The 25,696-nt window shown below is 40.7% G+C and overlaps 2 protein-coding genes across 2 annotated transcripts in view; one reads left to right on the top strand and one right to left on the bottom strand.

Annotated features, from left to right (window-relative positions):
- Window positions 1-13,609, bottom strand: part of LOC140230093 (uncharacterized) — a 48,614-nt gene extending 35,005 nt beyond the window's left edge. Inside the window, exons 1-3 of the mRNA XM_072310300.1 lie at window positions 13,487-13,609; window positions 827-917; window positions 27-114 (exon numbers count right to left, since the gene is read on the bottom strand). Of these exons, the coding sequence (XP_072166401.1) occupies window positions 27-114; window positions 827-917; window positions 13,487-13,589 (282 nt within the window). The 5' untranslated portion in view covers window positions 13,590-13,609. The remainder of the gene's footprint in view (window positions 1-26; window positions 115-826; window positions 918-13,486) is intronic.
- Window positions 1-25,696, top strand: part of LOC140229722 (uncharacterized) — a 78,244-nt gene that overhangs the window by 23,481 nt on the left and 29,067 nt on the right. The window lies entirely within an intron of this gene.

The following is a 25,696-nucleotide window of genomic DNA, read 5'->3' on the forward strand; positions in this document are numbered from 1 at the left end:
AAAAGCTTTATCCACTAGGGACTTACCGAGATGCGATCATGCACTGCTGCCGCTGTAGACCATGCTATGATAGTCCCATCATTCGATGAGGAAAACATCACCTTTGCTTCATGCCTGGATGTTGATACAGTTATGGGGCAGTGACTCAGTATTTGAACTAATTTATTTCTTTACTCTTTCTTCCCATTCCATAGGATATGAGATTCTGATCTTTACAATAGACTCAGTGTATCTAATGTACAGCTGTATCATATTTTCACAAGCCTTATTAAATAAGTTCCTTCAGCAGAAAACAATGCAAGTAGATAGTTTTAAGACCCTATCTACCTGCTCTAGACCTGCTCTAGCCTTGACAAAATTGAGCATTGAATACAGCTCTATTGATTGCAATTGCTGGCACCTACACTGTAACTAGCAGGGTAACAAGAGGTAAAGTGTATTCAGCACTACACCCTACAGTCCAAATTCTCCAAGATGGTTTTAAACCATATCCATGATTTAAATTCAGTCCATACACTAAAAATCAATGCACAGTTGGCACACACATGTTCATTATCAATTTAACTGGGATGTCTGTTGTTGTACAGGACATGCCACACAAATATATCACGCAAAATATGGGCAATCCACGAACTTGTTTCAGAATAACTAATTAACTACTAGTGTACTATTCTTAGTGCAAAAGGTACAAGATGATAACCCTCCAGATAAATTAAATTACTGCTGTTGTAACTATAACATTAGATCTCTTCATTCATAGATCTATCCTTTATTAAATTTTCTTAACTTTTAATTTTGTAAACCTGTTGTTGAGAAATCAGCTTACCAGTAAAGAAAGGCTGTCACCCATCCCTGGTGTTCATGGTTAGACACAGACAGCTTGTAACCTTCCACCTCCCACATCTTGATGAAGCCATCTGGATTGGATAGAAGAAACAATGAAAGATGTCCTTGAACTATCAAAGCACAAATTGAAGCACATTTCTTTCTAGGTGTCTGAATCAACCTGCACTGAAATGTCACAATATGGGTTGGATCTGATGCAGATAACATTCGCTCTGGTACGCATTCTGGCAAGACTTCCCTTAGCTCCCCTCACCTACAGTGTACACATTCATAGTGTCATATTTCCCCCATCAGTTGCAAATGTGAGTCGGTTAAATTATTAGGGATGTACCTTCAGTCATTTACTATGATTATGAGTATTAGGGTGGTTTATTATTGTAACGACAACAAATGGAGCCGGGACTCGCTATGTTGGTTACGGGTGTTCTTTATTATTCGCAGGTTCTGATCATCAAACTGAACCCAAACCCTGAAAGATGTAAACATTATGTACAAGGGATCATGAGTACATTGTATAATCAATGAATACATGAATGAATGAAGTTCATTAACATAGCATACACAGTCTTATTGCAGTTGTGTTCACTCTTATTCGTGATGATTTGTTGCATCATTGCATCGTTATGAATTCTGTATCGACATTCAGTAGCATAATTTCTGCAACTTGTAATTGGCACATAGTCATTGATTATTGACATTCAATTCCAACAGTGAATTGTTAATTCTGATAGTTCATGCTATGCTCATTGAGTAATTGTTTCAACTGCGTGATTATAGCTATTCCATTATAAGTACATATTTACAATGGCAAATCTCTAATTCGCATTAGGTCTCTCTATACAGTCCAAAGAGTTAACTTTATGTCAGAAGTTCTGATACAGACTCCGATGTGAAAGCGTTTATATTGGCGTAACTGTAGCTCTACTGTTCTCTAACAGGTGTTTCTATGTGAAAGCTCCTATAGGTCGTAAATGTGTCAAGAATGCTCTCTCACTGACCAGAGAGGATTGAATGACCTTAGGTCCAAAGTCCGTTCACTAGGTTAAAGTGAATTTGCTCTGTTTTCTAGAATCTTGACGTCACAGTGTTTCTTGCTTGAATGAATTGTTCTACACTGCTCTTGAATTCATAGATGTCTTGCTAAATCAGAGTAATGCATTTAAAGCAGAATGATTAGCAAATGTAATTAACAGATATCAAAGAATCAACATGAATCAAACTTCAAAGTATAGATATTGATATCTCAGTGATCTCTCAAACAACTCAACATAATAAAGCAAGATTCAATTTGTTCAAAGAACCTCCAGTATACATTCAATACCGGACCTTATACCGTTAAGCACTCCTATCATCTTCAATAGGCAAGATATGGAAATAGGGAAAGGAATTAGGAGGAAGAATGAAGAAGAAGGAGAAGAAGGAGAGAGAGAGAGAGAGAGAGAGGGGGGGGGGTTCCTAGCCAGTGCATACTCCAATATGACTAGAACGTTACATTCACGAGTGTTTACTCCACAATGTCGTCACACACACAATGTCACCAATCAAGATGTTGTGAAAGCAGGAATACATCTCCAAATTGTCAAGTCTATCTTTTAACCAGCTTTCTCACAAGTTCTTCCTATTTGTCAACTCAACTCAACTCAACGTCCACTCACATAATGTAGGAGCTCGATAACCGATAAACAATGCCGTATCAACCAATCTGAGTCTGAGGCAGGTTTGAGCCATACGTTTCAGAAGTCAGATATTTATGAACGACAATGAAATCTCATGATGTGCCCATGCACATTCGCATCACTCTGTTCAACATAACAGAGGATCCCTATTTCAACTCTATTTGAAATAGCAACACTGTTATCACTGATCTATAGCGCAAGCAGCAGCTCATAGATAATCCTAACACTATCTGGACAACATACTAGACTTGAACTAGACTTCACAGTTTAAGCTAAGACAAAGAAGATAACTTACCCCTGCCGGAGACAAAGATAGCTGACTCCCGATCACTCGCTCTGCTTCACAATATCTTGCTGCTTCTTCGTTGTCAAAGATTCCAGTATGAAGTGAGGAGAGGAAAACTTCGCTATTTATTGGGTTTAGGACCCTTTCCAAAGATATATTTTAACTTTAAATTCCAATCCACCGACGCACAGTTCTACGTCACTTTTACTGCCACTTTGTTTGGGTGGAGGGCTATGTCTGGCTATGAGGTCATAGCTTGACCCAAGGAGGGCAGAGAGTGGACATTATGCCCAAATTTGGCAAGTAAAAGTGGAGAATGTGACCGGAAGGATTGGACTTCCTGAATGACGCAGGGTGACTCATTTTCCAGAAAGTGTATTTTTATGTTACTTTTTGTTTTAATTTTTCATTCTTAGAAATCTTTCTTTCCTTTTGTTTTAGCAAAAACCACAATGTTACACTCTCCCCTGCTTCATGTTGGCATCCCTGACAACATACCAATAAACATAATTATCTAATATCAATTAATGAGACACTTAATTTCTACCCGAAAGTAGAGTAAGTAGTAGCAAGTGCGACTTGCTAACATCTGCGAGAATCTCCTCAGTGACGGTTGGCGGCGGCTTTCCCTGCAGCCTAGCCGAGCGCCTTGGGAGTGGAGCTGACTCTGGTCCATCGTCTGGGCGCTCCCCTGCTTTTTCCAAAGCAGGGAGGTCGTCCTCCCTCATGATGACTGCTTCGCCGTCATCAGCCACAGGCACGCGGTCGCTGTTGTTCCGGTAGTTGACGTCCGGGTTGTCACCTATACACGACTGCTCTGGGGACGTCAGGGCTCCTAAGCTATCTCCAAGTTCTCCGTCATCGCATCTGGGCATCATCCTCAATATCCAACTGAGGCCATAGGAGGAACCACACGTATCCTCTCAAAACAGCATTACGCTCGCCAGATGAATCGGGATTGCCTGAAGATAGTTCCAGAAGACCAGTCGGCGTCCTTGAAGCTGGATGTCGCTGTTGCTGAAGTTTACCATCTGGACAGGAGCTCTTCCCGAGGAGGGCACCCTTACGAAAGTAGGTAGGAGAACGAGTCCATTTGGTAATGTTGAGGCATCTCACTCCTCAACAACTGCGACTGAACGCTTTTGCTTCCTTACAGTTGAATAGACACGGCCAGAGACCATGAACATGACCGTTCTTCCACCCGTTCCGTCTTCAGCTTACTTCCGTTCAACACCTCGATTTCTGCTGATTTCTCCATCATGTCTCCGGCGAGGGGGGCTGTCGATGACCAGTGAACTGCGATCCTGTCCGTGACGCCAATTTTTTTGTAACGACAACAAATGGAGCCGGGACTCGCTATGTTGGTTACGGGTGTTCTTTATTATTCGCAGGTTCTGATCATCAAACTGAACCCAAACCCTGAAAGATGTAAACATTATGTACAAGGGATCATGAGTACATTGTATAATCAATGAATGAATGAATGAAGTTCATTAATATAGCATACACAGTCTTATTGCAGTTGTGTTCACTCTTATTCGTGATGATTTGTTGCATCATTGCATCGTTATGAATTCTGTATCGACATTCAGTAGCATAATTTCTGCAACTTGTAATTGGCACATAGTCATTGATTATTGACATTCAATTCCAACAGTGAATTGTTAATTCTGATAGTTCATGCTATGCTCATTGAGTAATTGTTTCAACTGCGTGATTATAGCTATTCCATTATAAGTACATATTTACAATGGCAAATCTCTAATTCGCATTAGGTCTCTCTATACAGTCCAAAGAGTTAACTTTATGTCAGAAGTTCTGATACAGACTCCGATGTGAAAGCGTTTATATTGGCGTAACTGTAGCTCTACTGTTCTCTAACAGGTGTTTCTATGTGAAAGCTCCTATAGGTCGTAAATGTGTCAAGAATGCTCTCTCACTGACCAGAGAGGATTGAATGACCTTAGGTCCAAAGTCCGTTCACTAGGTTAAAGTGAATTTGCTCTGTTTTCTAGAATCTTGACGTCACAGTGTTTCTTGCTTGAATGAATTGTTCTACACTGCTCTTGAATTCATAGATGTCTTGCTAAATCAGAGTAATGCATTTAAAGCAGAATGATTAGCAAATGTAATTAACAGATATCAAAGAATCAACATGAATCAAACTTCAAAGTATAGATATTGATATCTCAGTGATCTCTCAAACAACTCAACATAATAAAGCAAGATTCAATTTGTTCAAAGAACCTCCAGTATACATTCAATACCGGACCTTATACCGTTAAGCACTCCTATCATCTTCAATAGGCAAGATATGGAAATAGGGAAAGGAATTAGGAGGAAGAATGAAGAAGAAGGAGAAGAAGGAGAGAGAGAGAGAGAGAGAGAGGGGGGGGGGGGTTCCTAGCCAGTGCATACTCCAATATGACTAGAACGTTACATTCACGAGTGTTTACTCCACAATGTCGTCACACACACAATGTCACCAATCAAGATGTTGTGAAAGCAGGAATACATCTCCAAATTGTCAAGTCTATCTTTTAACCAGCTTTCTCACAAGTTCTTCCTATTTGTCAACTCAACTCAACTCAACGTCCACTCACATAATGTAGGAGCTCGATAACCGATAAACAATGCCGTATCAACCAATCTGAGTCTGAGGCAGGTTTGAGCCATACGTTTCAGAAGTCAGATATATATGAACGACAATGAAATCTCATGATGTGCCCATGCACATTCGCATCACTCTGTTCAACATAACAGAGGATCCCTATTTCAACTCTATTTGAAATAGCAACACTGTTATCACTGATCTATAGCGCAAGCAGCAGCTCATAGATAATCCTAACACTATCTGGACAACATACTAGACTTGAACTAGACTTCACAGTTTAAGCTAAGACAAAGAAGATAACTTACCCCTGCCGGAGACAAAGATAGCTGACTCCCGATCACTCGCTCTGCTTCACAATATCTTGCTGCTTCTTCGTTGTCAAAGATTCCAGTATGAAGTGAGGAGAGGAAAACTTCGCTATTTATTGGGTTTAGGACCCTTTCCAAAGATATATTTTAACTTTAAATTCCAATCCACCGACGCACAGTTCTACGTCACTTTTACTGCCACTTTGTTTGGGTGGAGGGCTATGTCTGGCTATGAGGTCATAGCTTGACCCAAGGAGGGCAGAGAGTGGACATTATGCCCAAATTTGGCAAGTAAAAGTGGAGAATGTGACCGGAAGGATTGGACTTCCTGAATGACGCAGGGTGACTCATTTTCCAGAAAGTGTATTTTTATGTTACTTTTTGTTTTAATTTTTCATTCTTAGAAATCTTTCTTTCCTTTTGTTTTAGCAAAAACCACAATGTTACACTCTCCCCTGCTTCATGTTGGCATCCCTGACAACATACCAATAAACATAATTATCTAATATCAATTAATGAGACACTTAATTTCTACCCGAAAGTAGAGTAAGTAGTAGCAAGTGCGACTTGCTAACATCTGCGAGAATCTCCTCAGTGACGGTTGGCGGCGGCTTTCCCTGCAGCCTAGCCGAGCGCCTTGGGAGTGGAGCTGACTCTGGTCCATCGTCTGGGCGCTCCCCTGCTTTTTCCAAAGCAGGGAGGTCGTCCTCCCTCATGATGACTGCTTCGCCGTCATCAGCCACAGGCACGCGGTCGCTGTTGTTCCGGTAGTTGACGTCCGGGTTGTCACCTATACACGACTGCTCTGGGGACGTCAGGGCTCCTAAGCTATCTCCAAGTTCTCCGTCATCGCATCTGGGCATCATCCTCAATATCCAACTGAGGCCATAGGAGGAACCACACGTATCCTCTCAAAACAGCATTACGCTCGCCAGATGAATCGGGATTGCCTGAAGATAGTTCCAGAAGACCAGTCGGCGTCCTTGAAGCTGGATGTCGCTGTTGCTGAAGTTTACCATCTGGACAGGAGCTCTTCCCGAGGAGGGCACCCTTACGAAAGTAGGTAGGAGAACGAGTCCATTTGGTAATGTTGAGGCATCTCACTCCTCAACAACTGCGACTGAACGCTTTTGCTTCCTTACAGTTGAATAGACACGGCCAGAGACCATGAACATGACCGTTCTTCCACCCGTTCCGTCTTCAGCTTACTTCCGTTCAACACCTCGATTTCTGCTGATTTCTCCATCATGTCTCCGGCGAGGGGGGCTGTCGATGACCAGTGAACTGCGATCCTGTCCGTGACGCCAATTTTTTTGTAACGACAACAAATGGAGCCGGGACTCGCTATGTTGGTTACGGGTGTTCTTTATTATTCGCAGGTTCTGATCATCAAACTGAACCCAAACCCTGAAAGATGTAAACATTATGTACAAGGGATCATGAGTACATTGTATAATCAATGAATGAATGAATGAAGTTCATTAATATAGCATACACAGTCTTATTGCAGTTGTGTTCACTCTTATTCGTGATGATTTGTTGCATCATTGCATCGTTATACATTCTGTATCGACATTCATTAGCATAATTTCTGCAACTTGTAATTGGCACATAGTCATTGATTATTGACATTCAATTCCAACAGTGAATTGTTAATTCTGATAGTTCATGCTATGCTCATTGAGTAATTGTTTCAACTGCGTGATTATAGCTATTCCATTATAAGTACATATTTACAATGGCAAATCTCTAATTCGCATTAGGTCTCTCTATACAGTCCAAAGAGTTAACTTTATGTCAGAAGTTCTGATACAGACTCCGATGTGAAAGCGTTTATATTGGCGTAACTGTAGCTCTACTGTTCTCTAACAGGTGTTTCTATGTGAAAGCTCCTATAGGTCGTAAATGTGTCAAGAATGCTCTCTCACTGACCAGAGAGGATTGAATGACCTTAGGTCCAAAGTCCGTTCACTAGGTTAAAGTGAATTTGCTCTGTTTTCTAGAATCTTGACGTCACAGTGTTTCTTGCTTGAATGAATTGTTCTACACTGCTCTTGAATTCATAGATGTCTTGCTAAATCAGAGTAATGCATTTAAAGCAGAATGATTAGCAAATGTAATTAACAGATATCAAAGAATCAACATGAATCAAACTTCAAAGTATAGATATTGATATCTCAGTGATCTCTCAAACAACTCAACATAATAAAGCAAGATTCAATTTGTTCAAAGAACCTCCAGTATACATTCAATACCGGACCTTATACCGTTAAGCACTCCTATCATCTTCAATAGGCAAGATATGGAAATAGGGAAAGGAATTAGGAGGAAGAATGAAGAAGAAGGAGAAGAAGGAGAGAGAGAGAGAGAGAGAGGGGGGGGGGGGGTTCCTAGCCAGTGCATACTCCAATATGACTAGAACGTTACATTCACGAGTGTTTACTCCACAATGTCGTCACACACACAATGTCACCAATCAAGATGTTGTGAAAGCAGGAATACATCTCCAAATTGTCAAGTCTATCTTTTAACCAGCTTTCTAACAAGTTCTTCCTATTTGTCAACTCAACTCAACTCAACGTCCACTCACATAATGTAGGAGCTCGATAACCGATAAACAATGCCGTATCAACCAATCTGAGTCTGAGGCAGGTTTGAGCCATACGTTTCAGAAGTCAGATATATATGAACGACAATGAAATCTCATGATGTGCCCATGCACATTCGCATCACTCTGTTCAACATAACAGAGGATCCCTATTTCAACTCTATTTGAAATAGCAACACTGTTATCACTGATCTATAGCGCAAGCAGCAGCTCATAGATAATCCTAACACTATCTGGACAACATACTAGACTTGAACTAGACTTCACAGTTTAAGCTAAGACAAAGAAGATAACTTACCCCTGCCGGAGACAAAGATAGCTGACTCCCGATCACTCGCTCTGCTTCACAATATCTTGCTGCTTCTTCGTTGTCAAAGATTCCAGTATGAAGTGAGGAGAGGAAAACTTCGCTATTTATTGGGTTTACGACCGTTCCCAAAGATATATTTTAACTTTAAATTCCAATCCACTGACGCACAGTTCTACGTCACTTTTACTGCCACTTTGTTTGGGTGGAGGGCTATGTCTGGCTATGAGGTCATAGCTTGACCCAAGGAGGGCAGAGAGTGGACATTATGCCCAAATTTGGCAAGTAAAAGTGGAGAATGTGACCGGAAGGATTGGACTTCCTGAATGACGCAGGGTGACTCATTTTCCAGAAAATGTATTTTTATGTTACTTTTTGTTTTAATTTTTCATTCTTAGAAATCTTTCTTTCCTTTTGTTTTAGCAAAAACCACAATGTTACATTATTATAGAGTTTAAGGTTGGGTTAGGGTTATAGAATTACTAGGTAACGTTGAATGTTTGATATCCGTCTCCATGTCTCACAATAGACCAGAACAAGACACACACCTAAGAACGTAAGGTAAACATCCTTTTGTTCTGATCAGGACATATACCTGATCAGACCAAGGCTGTAGATTCTACCTACCTTGTCTTTTATGTATTGAGTCTGCACAACGCGCGCATGTTTACTAGTACAGTGTACAGTACGTATAGCAGTTGAGCGCGCAATTGTTTCATGACAATACGCGTTTACGTGCTGCCTTGCCAAACTAGTGTACTACAGTAGTGTGATTGTATCGTGATGAATGATTTGTGTCAAAAAAAGATGAAGGAAGAAGGGCTGCCAGCTGTGATGACGCCATATGGAGTCAGTCTGTACAGGTCATCTTGTAATCTGACATGGTCGTGTTGAGATCTGATTGGCCTGTACAGGACACAGTCATCGGCGAACATACAGACCTGGGATTTGACCACATCAGGTAGGTCATTTATGTGACATAGGAAGAGTAGAGGGCCCAGTACCATTCCCTGCGGTACCCCAGAGGAGACTGCTGCTGAGCCGGAGAGTTCCCCTTCTACTACTACCTTCATCTGTCTTTTGGTGAGAAATGATGAGAGCCATTGATGGATAGGGCCTTCTATACCATAAAGGCGAAGTTTGTGAAGGAGGAGGGAATGGGGCACGGTGTCAGAGGCCTTCTCAAAATCCAGTATGTTGACGTCCATCTGAGTCTTTTTATTGTGGGTCAGCAAGAGATCATGCGCTATAGTGAGGAGTTGAGTTTCAGTGGAGTGACCAGATCTGAAGCCATGATTTGATGAGGATAGAATGTTGTTATCTTCAAGGTGCTTACAAATATGGCAGCATATAATGTGCTCCAGTTGCTTATAACTGACGTAAGGGAGACTGGGCTGTAGTTACTGGGTTGATGAATGTCATCTTTTTTGAAGACTGGTGAAATAAGTGCATCTCTCCAGTCAGATGGTAGTGACCCAGTGCTTTTAAATGATGACCTGTAGATTGCAGTGAGGCCAGGAGCAAGTTCAGCTGCACACTCCTTCAATATGGTGTTGGGTATCAGATCAGGACCGGCTGCTTTGTTGATGTTCTAGGCTTGTTAAGATTGTTAAGCAGCTTTTCCACACCTGCAACCGTGATGTGTAGGTCTTGGATTATTCGGGGCCTAGACAATTGGCATTTCAGGAGGGGTGAATGTCTGGCGACTGAAAACTGACTTAAACTGATGGAGGAAGAGTTGAGCCTCATGCTGTCGTGTACAAGGTTTCCTGCTTGCTTCAATGCAGGTATTCCAGTGCGATCTTGCCTTTTAGATGACACATCTCCAAAATGGCTTTGGGTTGTTTTCTTCCAGCCCCTGGAGTACTGAGGAAAGGATGGAGTTCTCTTCTGCCTCCTTGAATGATTTCTTACACTTTTTCTGGAACTATGTGTACTTTTTCCAAGCACCCTTCTTGCCTTCAGGGCTTTGAGTTATCTTTGTTCTTCTGTAGAGTCTCTTCTTCCTCCTGACCATGCGTTTCAAACTATGGGAAAACCATCTAGCCTGACCAGACCGCAGTGCTTCGCACAGGAGTCTGACATATACTAGTGTTTAAGCGTTGTAAAAGATCGATGCTTTTGACAGCAAAATCACATAAAATGTCTTGTATTTTGTTTGATTTTAACAGTAAGATGATTTTTACCACTCACCTACATCGTATTTTGCTGATGGTTGTGTTGAATTTGGTGTTTTGTTGGTGTCCAGACCTTATTGTTGAATTTTTCGGAGTGAATTGTGCGATGATTCACAAAATCAACAAACTACCACGAACACTCAACCGGAAGCACCGTGGTAACATTTTACGTACGCCCGTGCGTTTTGTTTGTTACATAAAGCTTGTCGTCTGCTACGTACATGTATTTCCGCGCGTGCTGCTATCATGATCTGACCTTTGCTGCGTCACTTCGCTCCAACAAGGTCATGACCTAGTCCGGGCGACTAGGTCATAGAGGGTCTATGAACTTTTCTGACTCGCTACATTGTAGTATACGAGAGTGATTGCCATTCAAATAACACGCAGAAGATGAGGAGTGCAGCAATACGGACACTTACAGACCTGATTTTAATCACGGATTTTGGTGGGTTTTTGACGTAATTTTTTTTTTTTTTTAAATTACATACCGACTATTGAATGAAATCATACTGTACACTATGGGGATTCCTTATACCGGTAATTTCAATCTATTACAATAAATCTAGATATTCATGAACTTGAAGGAAATGTACACCCACAGCTGAAAATGACGTCTACAGAGCTACCAAGTCTCACGCATTCTGCGTGAGATTCAAGCATTTAGGGGCCATCTCACGATCTCACGCATGACACCCACTTTTCTCACGCATCAGGCGAAGTCTGCAACTTGGGCCTAAACGAGCATAGCTCAAAAGATTACAGTGATAGTAGCAATCGAAGGTCTATTTCCCTTTTGTCTTTCAAAATAAGTAAAAGATAGTCACTAATAAGTATGCACCTGATCGCACCATTAAGAGCTAAAAATTGAAAAAGCTCCCTACCATGGGAGGTCACAGGGGGGACAAACCACTCCCACACCCTCGCTCACGCGCACATTTGCATGCCGAGATGCCGAGTCATGAAAATCTCACTCATAAAATTTTTTTGAACTTGGCATCCCTGCGTCTACAAGAGGGTAGACGTGCAGCCGCTGTCGCTTTGCGACAGCGGCTGCACGCCGCGTGTAGTTAGGAAAACCAAGTTAGAAATTTCCTTCCTTTCATAATCCTTGAAGGTACAATGTCAATATCATCCAGAATCTTGCACAGTGATGATCTGAAGAAAGACCATACATGTTCAATGTCCTCCTTGTTTTGGGTTTTAACTTTTAGTTTGGATCATTGAACTAGCTCTGTAATACTAACGTTAATAATATTAGTAATAAATAGCTTGTAACGTTACCTTTGTTTGATTTCAGACCATTGATATGCCATATGGCTTTAAAAAAAAAAACAACTAACATTACTAGTAAAGTTATTAGTAATAAAAGAAGTAGCTGTGTCTAATTACAAAAGTAGTGTCTATAGATCCCGGCAAAGTCTAAAAGTTAGGTGTTATAGAACTAACCATGGTTAGAGACGGGCATACTCGTGAAATAGGCCCCACCACTGCGTATCCGTACAAATACTACGGCGGCTCGCCTGTTGATACTCGTGAATTCAGCCCCACCGTGTGGCGTTCATCGGTAGATAAGCACGGCGGTGGGGCTTTCTTCCACAGTATAATACTCGTGAATACGGCCCCACCAAACGGGGTTTACGCGAGATGCATACCAGTTCGGAAAACCCACTCACAAGGGGGGCCCCTCCTTATAAGTAACCCGTCCCCCTTATAAGTAACCCCGTCCCCCTTATAAGTAACCCCCGGGGCACCCCTTATAAGGAGTCTCCACGCTTTTTTGCAATACAACGCGAAAATGAAAGGACTGCGGCAATTCGCTTGATTATGTCCATAAAGCTTCACAAGTTTCCTAGTTACTCACGAAATTTGAGCAAAATCGGTTTGAGGCATCATATCTAAAATCATGGATTTAAATGCGATGTCAAACGACCCATGCGAATGCTGAAATGCGAGCGATTACTGGCGTGAGTGTCGCCAGGCGCGGCGGCGCGGCAATGCTTGAGTGCAGACATGGCGACTGAGTACCGTACTCGGTCGCCACGTCTGCACTCAAGCATTGCCGCGCCGCCGCGCCTGGCGACACTCACGCCAGTAATCGCTCGCATTTCAGCATTCGCATGGGTCGTTTGACATCGCATTTAAATCCATGATTTTAGATATGATGCCTCAAACCGATTTTGCTCAAATTTCGTGAGTAACTAGGAAACTTGTGAAGCTTTATGGACATAATCAAGCGAATTGCCGCAGTCCTTTCATTTTCGTGTTGCATTGCAAAAAAGCGTGGAGACTCCTTATAAGGGGTGCCCCGGGGGTTACTTATAAGGGGGACGGGGTTACTAATAAGGGGGACAGGTTACTTATAAGGAGGGGCCCCCCTTGTGAGTGGGTTTCCCGAACTGATACGGCGGTGGGGCCGATTTCCACAGCATAGCATCGCACGGGTGCACGCGCACTGCGGTGGGGCCTATTTCACGATTTTGCCGAGACGTAGCCGACTAAGTAAGAGTGCCAGTTAGAGAATAGTCAATGACAACAGAGTTGCTAAAATTAATTTCTAAGCTAACGTCAAAACGAACGTTAACGTTTGCAAATCAACTCGTGGGATGTAAAACTGACATCAATATATACACCTGGGACTAAATAAAAACCTCTACTATACTGTACCTTCGAAACCGGCGATAATTTCACGACGTAAAGGGTGGTATCCCAACGCCGTTACGGATCTGTGGTGGGTTTCCTTCAGGACATTCTGCTTTTCCATCGCCATCGTGAAGGATTTGATGATGTTTCTTTAGCCTTCTACATGTTTACAAAGTGATACCAGTCAGCATAAACTCTCGTGCCTCCTTCCTTCGTTTGTAAACACCGCGCGTGTACCCCACATTCAAAATCAATGCACACTTACACACGATTCATGATTGAGAATATATAGCAGGCACACACACACACACACATACTCGTACACATAATGTACACAATACTAGTGCTTTACACACTCCAGACGGTCTGTCGGCGTGTCACTTAGCAACGAGTACCTGCACATTAAGGCACAACAGAAAAACTGTGTTAGGGAGATATCTTCGTCGCGACGATATGAGACAAAAGATCGTCGCCAATCGTCCCCGACGATCCAAATTTTGGGCCTCATGTGCTCATTACTGCGCTCTTTTTGGCTCATTATAAATATCAACAAAAGATGGTTCCGACGAGTCGGAACGAAGTCGTCTCTTTTCGTCGCGACTAATCAATTAAGGAGGTCTTTTGTCGATCGGCGAAGCGTTTCAGTGATTGTTCAAACGTCGCACATCGTCCCCGACGACTGCGTATTCAACTTGACTAACCGTTTTGTAAAGGTTTTGGTGATGGTTTCGCGTCGCTCATCGTCCCGACGATTGGCCATTGAATTTAAATCACCGTTCCGTGGCGAGTTTGTTAATCCATAATTGTTCAAACGTCGCACTTATCGTCCCGACGATTGTCCATTCAACTTGAATCACTGGTCAGAGACGCGTTTAGTAATTGTTAAAGCGTCGCGCATCGTCCCTAGGCTTGCCCATTGAACTTAAATCACCGTTTGGTATGAGTTTGAAACGTCGCACATCGTCCCGACGATTGCCCATTCAATAATAGAAATTGCTCGATGCTGAGGTGTTTATTTTTTCTAACATCGCGAGTGGTCCCAACGATTGCCCATTGAATTGAAATTGTCGTTCAATGATTGCCACCAGGGTAATTCATCTTCTATGAAGCCTTGCTCTCATGTTTACCATACTTGTCTGTAAACAATACAAAAACATCGTAACGAGATCCGATGGCTGTCAGACTCCCGAAATTCTTGAATGAATCATGAAAAAAAAAGTGATGAACGTACATTATTATCTTTCCACAAATCCAGAGCTTGAAAGAAAACATCCGGCATTTATTTTATCATCGTACGGAGTTCAATATCATTGTTATTCATTTCCGAACGTCAAAGCAAATTTCCGACACTTATATTAACATCTCTCAGAGCTGAATGTTATTGCTATTTACTTTCAAACGCATAAGCAAATACCCGGCATTTATTTTATCATCGTACGGAGTTGTATATCATTAGTAGTCATTTTCGAACGTCAAAGCAAACATACGATATTTATTTAATCACCGTACGGAGTCGAATATTACTGTTATTCATTTCCGAACGCAAAATCGAATTTCTGACATTAATTTTAGCACCGTACGGAGCTGAATCTTACCATTATTCAAATCGAAAAGTATAAGCATCCTTGGTATAAGCAAACATCCGACATTTATTTTAGTACCGTACGGAGTCGAATATTACCGTTATTCATTTCCAAAAATAAAAACAACATCTGACATTTATTTTAGCATCTTATACGGAGTCGACTGTTACCGCTGTCCATTTCCAAAAGTAAAGGCAAACATCCGACTTTTTTGGTGGCCCGACGTGCGATTTTGGTGGCCCCGGTCCACCGAGCCACCGTTAGTGTCGAGCCCTGGTGTACACCTCACTAACATCAGCTTGTTGGGGAAACTTATACTGCCATACGAGGGGAGATGCTTTCATCTCTTCTAGAGAGCTTCCCTATGAGCGAATGAAAATCTTTGTTTGGCATTTTCATTTCTATACTCCATAATCATTCGTTGTTTTCAAACATTTTCATGATGTCGGTATTTCAATATCATAATATTTTTCTTAATATATTCCATTTTCATTCCTTGACCAAAGTCAGTATGTCCGCCACAAGTACGGTAATCGCTACGTTTCGCGCAGTGCATCTGTGCCGAAGTGCGAAACACGTGGTTATCAAGTTCAATGAAACGCGCCGTCCATCATGCGTGCTTCTTGTTTGGTTTCGTAGTAGCTCCATGGTTACGGCAAAGACAATAAACGGAGGAGGCACTCCGTATAGTTTTTTTCGTTTACAGTAAACAGTTTACATTCGATACAAATAGATTAATAGTCACGTCTTTTACTGTTTGATGATCGCCAAGTCGGGAAGAAGTATCTAGAAGAACTTCTCAGTTGATATTTCCGTGATGTTCATTCTAATTTTCACACGCAGTGGTACGCAGATTTTATGAGTGTGAGATCGAAAGAAGTTTCAATATATGTTGCCATGATATTATGTAGGCCTACTGTTGTGTAATTGGGTAGGTATAGCTCTTACACTATAAACTTCAGCTTGTTGCAGCGGCATCTAGGAAAGCGATATTTTCTTCGGCATTCGGGACCTTTTTTATATCATCATTTTTTTTTTTTGACACGTGATTTGATTGTAAGTATGAAGCGACGAATAACCCCTTTGTTTTGTTTTAGTGTTAACATTAATGTGTAATACACCAATACTGTTCAACGTGTGGTTTTTTTTTACTGTTAAAGAAGCCAAGATAAGGCGACATTTTAATAGAATTATGCCGTTCGTTTCATCAACGAGTTCGTCGGAGGTTTTCACCGACAAATTTGCCATCAGCCAATCAGACGCAAGGATTTCAGTAGCTTTTAACAGTTGTCAGTGTAAATCACTGACAAAAAGTTTCATGAAACGGTCCCCAGGAAGGTGGATTCATGGTACAATATTCCGTATGGCATACCAGCAATACAAACAGACACGTTACTGCAAAATAAATGATAGAACACAGCAAGCGAGCAGGCTAGAATCAAACCTCCTTTTGTAGGAAAGTCCAACAAAAGTCTTACAACATACCTGTAATAGGGGGTTCACACGTACACAAATCAGCATGTTACAGAACTCAATTTTTGTTACCCTTTAGCAAACTCCAGTCTTTTGCACATGTGGACACACACACACACACACACACACACACACACACAACAGAAAATTAGTGCGAACCAGTAGCGCGATGCATAACCTCAGAAATCTTGCTGATATTTCTGAATGAGCGCGGTATTTGCCCCGGCAGTACTTGAACGGTCGGGTTTAGAAACTTGATTGAGTTCTTTTATTCTCATCATTAACAACAGCGTGCTCTCCACACCACTGTGAGGCACAATGAGAACAATAGTTTCATCGATTGGCAATTAGCGGGTTATTTTCTGTACGTGTGAACGGTTGCAAAAAAAAAAAAAAAAAAAACAACAACCCTCAACTTTCCGAGGGTGGCTGGAGCGTCTGAACCAAAAAGTGTACAATCCTCGCGTGTACGCTCTTTTGTCTGAGAAGTTGGAAAAAAACCCTCGAGTATTGGAGCATGTTCAGTAACGCGCTATTTTGCACATCGTGAAGGCGGGTATTATCAGACTCAACATGGGGGGAGGGGGCTGATGAAATCTAGCATTAAAAGAATGAACTACACTGACATACTAAAAATGATAAAACTGGACATGAAGTTCATGACCTCTATCCTCGTGCCTCGGACACGGGAAGTACTATGCATGTATCTACAAGCTACATTAAAGTAAAGCATAATGATATAATCATAAACGCTGCGATTCGAAGTGTTCTTCTGTTTTGCTTTCAGCAATAACCAAAACTGTATTTTTACGCTCGATTCACAGTGGAGCACTAAATAAATCGAGTGTATAATATCAATACTAACTCTTTAAGAAGCAGGCCTGTGATTTCTCTATTTAGTCTGTTGAAATATCTCATTGATATGATTTTTTTTTTCAGTCAATTGTGCTCCCCTGACTAAGCTATCAAGAGTATAGCTTTTGTGTTCGGAAACTGGATTTACGCAAAGCATACATTCACCATGTATAGTACAATGCTCCAATATTGATGAAAGCGGTTTCGTGTGTGATATGTATTCCTCTTTCGGGTGAGTGTGCTGTGAAATCCGGTCATTTTGTTTTATTTTCAACTGCATCTCCTTATTTTGTAACTGTGGATGAGACTTTATTTCATTTTCTAAATCATGCAGGATGAGCCATACGTTTATTTTTCGGCATAGATAGATAATTCGCCTTTTTTTTTTTTGAGGCCACTGAGATCAAGATGATCATGCGTAGGCGTATATAACTCTCTACACTTAATGTACATGAAGTTGATCAATTAAGAAAAAATAACATATTTACTTTTGCTTACAATCCAGCACATTACAACGCATCGCACATCAACCTGCAAATGCCCAATAATCTTGGTAACAGCTCATTATTCCGAAGGTTCGTTATTCACAAGACTCTTTAGTCCGAAGATTCGTTTTTCCGAAGCTTCGTTGTTCCGAATTTCATTTTCAATCTAACGAATCTCCGGAATAACGAACCGTCGGAATAACGCAATGTTCGGATTAACGAACCCTTTTTCATTTTCGGATTAACGAACCTCGGTATAGGAAATTTGTGCGTTTCAGATTAATGACCCTTCGGAATAGCGAACCTGGGAATAACGAACAGCACCAATAATCTTATAAAGAGAAAGGATGCCCGATATATACATTAAAGATATTGAGGTATAATTAAGATACAGCATTATGTACATAACAACAACAACAACAAGATTAGGATTGAGTAAGCAGACAAGTTTTCAACAATGATTTGAACATATCAACACTTTCAGCTATACGAATATAGAGAGGGAGTTTATTCCAAAGGGGTGGGGAAATACAGAAAAGGTCCTATATCACCATAGCGGGTATGTGCGGGACCACGTGATAATTGGAGAGAAGAGAGAGAACAGGCTGAAGTGGAGGAGCGGAAGGGAGGTAAGATTAATCCATAATATTCATCTTGTAAACAATAAGGATGATTTTAAAGGTGATACGTTGATGTATGGGGAGCCAGTGGAGGGATTGGATAACTGGAGTAATTTGGTCAGATGTTTTGGTCAGGGTTACAAGCCTTGCAGCTGTATTTTGAATTTTGAATTTGGTGCAATACTCGAAGCAGGGAGACCAACAAGAAGGAAATTGCAGTAGTCAAGATGAGAAGTAACAAATGCGTGAATTAGACGTTCGGTGGAAGACTGCTCCGATAACTTACGGATATTAATAATGTATTTTTACAAATACCCCTGAAGCAGCAGAACGACATGAGTTCTTAATGTGTGTGTTATTTCATTTGTTCGTTTGTTGTTGTTTTTTATAGTTCAGATGCTTATCTACCATAACTCCTAGATCTCTGACGGACTGGGAGATGAATTTTTGTGAGAAAACTAGCCCGCCTGACAATTCTGATTTATCAGAATTCAATTTCAAATGATTATCGCGAGACCATCGCTTAATATCATCAACACAACTATGAAGTTTGCAGAGCTCTTCGACGTTGGGTATTTGGTAGTATGATTATGTAAATTTGAGTATCGTAAGATATCTTCACGATCTTTCACAAATATTTCTTAAAATAATGATCAATATTGGATGCCCGCGTTCTACAGCTGATCTAAATTACAGCGAATTATGTGTCCTGTCAATTGGAAACCTTCACAATACCGCAATTTAACCGTCAAACGCAATAGAAATGCCACAACCTAAGGATTTGAATCCTTGTTCATCATTATAGTTTCTATTAATGAAAAAGAAGGGACAGAACGAAATGAGATTAAGACTTTTATGTTAGTGAAATTGATCACTCTCAGCTGCATATATTTTGAAGGAAAATTAATGATTTCGGATATGTGTTAAAAGCATCGTCGACAGCGCGATGCTGCTCCATTTGGCATGTTTGGTAAAGCCTATTATATCCCCTACTCCATTCCCCCTTTCTTTATGAATTTTGGGGATCACATAAGGGTACGCGCTCTTTTGAAATGAGTCAAATCTTAGTTAGGCATATAATCTTACCTTTGTTATACAGTGATCACACTAAAGAACCCGATTCCACATCATTCTATCTAATCAGAGAATCGAAAAAGATAGCTTTTCTAATTGATGTTTGTTGATAGACCAAATCAGTGTATCCGTCCCGTGATTGCCTATCAGTGACGTAACAGCGCGAATACTATGCCCATACAACTGCTTGTGTTATCATAGGCCTAATCAGTTACACTAAGAAGCTGTTCGTGATGTGTGGTGTTTGCACCAAAATTAGTATGTAAAATTCATACAAATTTTACACTATTAAAATGGCTTACATGATTTCTTAGCTAGTTGGCAAGAGGGATACCCCAACTCACAAGCGAGCGCACCCTCTGCGAGCTGTGTCTAAAACGAGTCTCGTTGTGTGTGTTGTTGAATCAGCGTGTCTTATTCGATTCTTCTTGTATTGTTCCGCCAGGATGGTGTCTTTCAAGACAGCTGGACACTGCTTTCATTGTTCCTGGGAAAGGGTCATCTTTCTTTTGACGGTCAAGCCTTTCATTATTGTCGTGGTGAACTTCACTAATCGTCCCCACGCTAACGTACAAAGGAAGGAAATGCTTTTATTATGTATCAATGCACGCGTAATACCATCAGCATAGGCCTATAAAACGAAAGTTTGACTCTATGTCCCGAACTGTAGGCCCTGTAATAGCAATTATACATGAAGTCAAGTATGGAAACGATGGATTCCCACTGCCAATCTCTCTCGACAAGGACGTGATCGGAATCGATCTGGATGTGATCGATCTACCTTGATCGACATTGGTTTTGGCTTCCTCCTATACACGATATTTTTAACACTCTGTCGGACTATAGATCATAACATGCAGATTTGATCGGTAGTGGAACCCAGCCCTAAGGCGGATTCTTGTTCGAAAAGTAATAGCAGAAAATATCCTACACGAAATTCAGCATTGCATATACCGAAAGACAGATAGAGAGGAAAACATCGAGAAAGTAGTTCCAATCTAGGATTGAATGGAAGGTATATATATGTAACTGAATGCCATAAAAAGATAGATAAATAAATAAAGAAATACAGCTCCAAAGTTATTCGCTTTGCGACAACCGCCACGTACACAATCTGAAAGTGAAGTTGGCTGTATGATTACATATTGCGCATAATGTCCGTTGGTCTGTCGAGGCGGTTGCTCAACCAAAACACGTAGCATTACACTCTTAAAAAGAAAAGGGTAAAACAGCGTTTTAAAAGGGGCGAGGAGCGACAGCGTTTTCAAAATGTTGTATTCACCCTTTTTCTAGCTGTATCTAGCACATCTAACGTTGGATTCAGCTGGATAGATAGGGTGAATGTAACATTACCTTAAAAACGTTGTCACTCCTCAGCCCTTTTAAATGTTGATTTACCCTTTTCTTTTTAAGAGTGTAGGAGGCTAATTTCAATTTCAGATCGAACAGATATAGTCACGAGTTGTTTTGATCGATGTCATGCAATTTGCCGTAATTCGCGATAACGGGTTCGGTTCAAATTTACGAAGGTGATCGGAAATTCTGTATTTAGCGTTCTCGTCATTTTGGTGCAAGTTGGTACTTGTTTAATTTGATAAGTCCCCATGGGTATGAAAATAGGCCCTACACTAGCGCCTGATTCTCTTTATTCGAGACAGTGTGTATATTGGTATTGTGCCATCATCACACTTGTGCTTGTTTTGTTCAAAACAAACTGTCTTTTTCTCCATCCTTTACACGTTACTTTCAATACGCACTAGTTCAAAGGATGTTTTGATATACAGGAAGGTAAACGAGTAATTGCTGTTCGATCACCGCGATCCCCTGACTTTCAGCTAGAGCCGCGTTGGCCAGCACGCAATGCTAAATCCCTCTAACCAAAGATTCTACGGAACAGTATTACCCAGTGATGAAAGTAAAATCCAACAAATCTTTATTTCCCGTTTTTTGTTGTTGTTTTTTCTGTCTCAAACACTGTCATTTCTCGTTGTAAAGTTATCTTTCGACATTATTGCAATAGTCGGGTAACGGGAAAACAAAACGTAAGGATTTTGTGTTTGATTCCGCACATATTCTCTTTATTTTACGTAGAGAAAGAAAGAAAGAAAGAAAGAAAGAAAGAAAGGAAGGAAGAAAGACAGACAGACAGAAAGAAAGAAAGAAAGAAAGAAAGAAAGAAAGAAAGAAAGAAAATGATCCCATGCTCGTCTAAAGAAGTTTAAGCTTTTCACGCTGCAACCTATTAGGTGACGTCTATTCGGTGTGGCGCTCTCTCACAATGAGTACTATGTCGCACGTGGAGTTTTCCTGTAATGAGCCAGAGATGAAGGGGATGCACTACTCGGGTCAAAGAGGGAAGTTATTTTATGACGGATAATGATTCCTTGGTGTTTTATTTATCTGTTCAGAAAATTTCAGTGTGAAAAATTAGTAAAAGTGTCCCAAATCACGGTTGCTTTGAGACATTTTTTTTTCCGTTACAATTTTTTTTTTCCAACCATCGACTTTACGGTGCGCTTTGCACCTATTGTTCTTGTCCGATCGTAGCCTTTTGTCAAGGCCCTCTCGCTGTAATGGGCGAGCGAAGCGAGCGAAGCGAGCCCAGCCCACCGCGCCAGCGCGCAACCCCACTCAGCTACATTTGGGCTTTCTTCACCATACAGCGAGAGGGCCTTGACAAAAGGCTGGCCAGATCGAGACTCCGCTTCCGTTGTAGAGCATTTAAGATGCTAATGAGCATTGCTCTTGACCCCATTGAAGACAAAAGGCATAGAGCGTGCGGCGGCGAGGGCTTTAGAATTGCGCAATACTGATGAGCTGAGCAAGACTCTGATCGGCGATATACACGCACCACATTACGTGGTGATTGGCATGACGCACAATGGCGTTTGAAAAGTGTAGACACAAAGTACGATATGTGTATATATATATATATATATATATATATATATATATATGTGTAATGTGAGATATTTTATAACAGCTAAAACACAAAATAGGGAACTTACGACAGCTCTCCGTGTGTACATTTACAAAGGTTATCACATTGTGGCTTCATCAATAGATAATTCATTCAAATAATGATAATAATCAGCTGTTCCCTACTATGTGACAGGCTGTTCAAAGTTTATCTTTGGAGATATACAAGGTTAATTTCCTTTTCGCAAAGACAATTCGTGTAATAATTCATTCGCTAATTCGCCAAATGAATATATGTGTACTTTTCCCAGTCCAAAGACTTATTGAATAAGTTATTGCCGGCAGGGAGGGAAATCGGAACAATAACTGATGCCCATTTTTAATTCGTGTTCTCTTTGTGAAATCTCTTCATCTGAGCACTTTTAGAAGTAGGGCCTATTTGAGAAAATGACAGAAAGCTTTGTCGCTACACAAAATGTGTTTGTTAAATAAGAATGTTTTTCGTGTAGAACGTGTACCTGACAGTTCAGAGGTCAAGTGTGCAAAGAATTTGCCTCAACAGCTTTGCGAAACTCGAATCAGTTGCCTGTATTGAAATGTGTAATCAGAATGAAAAGACTCGGACCTTCACGCCTTGTAACTGAGTACAGAACCACACAGAACGAAACACACACACAAGAAAGGTGAGCTTCCTGCAATCTCAAGGAATGGATAATCAAGCAGCCATCATCCTTTCTTCGCCATTGATAGCAGGAAGTGACGTAATGGAGCGATGCTGTTGGAGAATCTGCATAAATGTCTGCTACAAGTACTATGTACAAAAAAAAATTTCAGACCCCCTTTGTGTTCATGTTTTGCCAAAACAAAAGAACCACAGTCAGTGAGACGCTAACTTACTTTATGTCCTATAAACCAGGGCTCCACACTTACTTTTATTTTTGGTGGCCCAAAGGTAAACATCCGTCCTTTTTTGGTGGCCCGATCAGGCCACCAAAGTCTTCATTTCTGAAATTTTGGTGGCCCGATGTGCGTTTTTGATGGCCCCGGGCCACCGGGCCACCGTTAGTGTCGAGCCCTGGATAAACTATGGTTACTATAAGTTGAACGTTGAAACTGCCTTTTGCCTCCAGGCTTTTATAATAGCATACAAAGCTTTTATTGTTTGCCTGTATAAAAAAAAAAGGCGGGAATACATGTACACCCTTCTCGCAATCATCCTGATCTGATAACAGAGTGATACATTTTTTTTTTGTTATCTTTCCCCCGACCAAGACCGATGCCATTAAAAAAAACAAGATCAATGCCATTAAAATAATGACCAAACAAACAAATAAACAGATCCATACATATAACGAACAGAATATGCGTTTGTTTCATGTTTGTATAGGTTATCTCTTGATAATTGTTTTTATACCGTTTCCTAATAAGTACCTCTAGCGAAAACCCGACTTTTTTTTTCTTTTTCTCAAGGAGGGAAGTTAACTTCAACGTAAAGATAGCTTACAGCTACATGCAAATGGGGCAATCATACATTCGCATTGTCAATTGTAAATTTGTCGGATGACGCTTATAAACGTTTGATGATTTTTGTCTCCTAAGGCATTTTGGTTATGATTACAGACGTATCTATTTACAAGACATAAGTGATGGTTTAAAGAATTGATCTTCAATTTAGCAAGGATTAGTCTTATAAAGTCATGAATTCCCTTTACCCATCATGGTTAATGGAACTGCGACATCGTTGAGGTAACCACACCTTTCAATTTTCACAGTTCAAACCTAAATCGTAACATAATCAAAACACAAGCAAAATATCTCAAAATGCTCAGAGGATGGCATGAATCAAAACCTTTTTACGGAGATTGGATATGGCAATCTTTATTGACCTATATTTAATACAAGTTTTCCACAGCTATAATTTCCGCCTATGATAGCATTCTGATGATTTCGATTGCGTTTTGAACTCGTACCGAGCTATGGAACTATCGAAACAGCTTTGACCTTTATACATGTAGTTCAATATGAACGAGTGTTTCGGACTCATAACCAACGTTCGTAATCGTAACCACACAGTAACAAATCAAACGAATATTGAATAACGACTATTTTTATATATAGGCTGCCTAACTGATTACATGGTTTGACTACTACTTCAAGCAGGCTGAAAATAAAAGAAGAATGAATACACTTTTAATAATGATACGATGCTTTACAGCGTATTCACAGTATAATCATGATAATGTTTGCTTGCGTTTCTGTGTGCATCAATACGGACGGAAAATAAAATGCAGATGGATGCTATTAAATGCTAACACCCAACGCATCCAATTGTTTTTGAAATACATTTCATTGTTTTACTATACTGTTTGAAACGTCGAATTTACGAGTCCTTTAAAGGGTTACTACTCATATTATCAGGCAAAAATAAAAGTATTAGGATCTCGATTTGCTCGCAAGACTAACGATGCTATGGCGATCGTTCGCAGCAGTGACAATCCGCTTCAATAGATCTATTCAATTATTCTGTTTTCATTGAAAGAGGAAGGAGAAGTCAACTTTAAACTTCATTAGTTTTCTCGCCTTTTAAACATGTTTTCATGTATCATGCGTGGTATCGCTATTCCTTCTCATGGTAGTGCGTGAGATGGAGCGTGAACGCCGTCGCTAAGCAGGACTGCTTTAGCGTTTCGTCCGAGAAAAGAAACAGGTTGTAAGCCTCTCTGATATACAATTCAATGGTACGCGGCAGTTTCTTTTTGAATGGACTCCTATATTGTACTAGCTACTTTCAGGAGATTAAGATGACCACGCGCTTAACGTTTCACATAATAAAAGAACCTTCTTCATCCCCATCCCGACAATAGAAAGCGTCGCCTAAGCAACCACATCCTGTGTACCACCGATGCTTTTCGTCCCGTCTCTTTCGCGTATATACTAGTGGGAATGTCTACACCATAAAGTCTTTATAGATCCGAGCATGAATCATAAGAGGGCTTGCTCCAGTCGATTTGAGCGACATCATTAGTCGTCTTTAAGATGACAATAGCCTTTCAAACACAAAGTTCAAAATTGATGCGCCCCTCTAGCCTGAAATAACTATCATTCTCATATTCTATATAGACACTGAGGTGTCCACCGCGTACAAAAAAGAGGGAAATTTGGCTCTTGCATAAAAATGGGCCAATGGTGCAATTCTAAGCATACTAATTCTTAGTTGTAAACTTA

This window comes from Diadema setosum, chromosome 6 (assembly GCF_964275005.1).
Source record: "Diadema setosum chromosome 6, eeDiaSeto1, whole genome shotgun sequence".
In the NCBI taxonomy this organism is placed as follows: domain Eukaryota; kingdom Metazoa; phylum Echinodermata; class Echinoidea; order Diadematoida; family Diadematidae; genus Diadema; species Diadema setosum.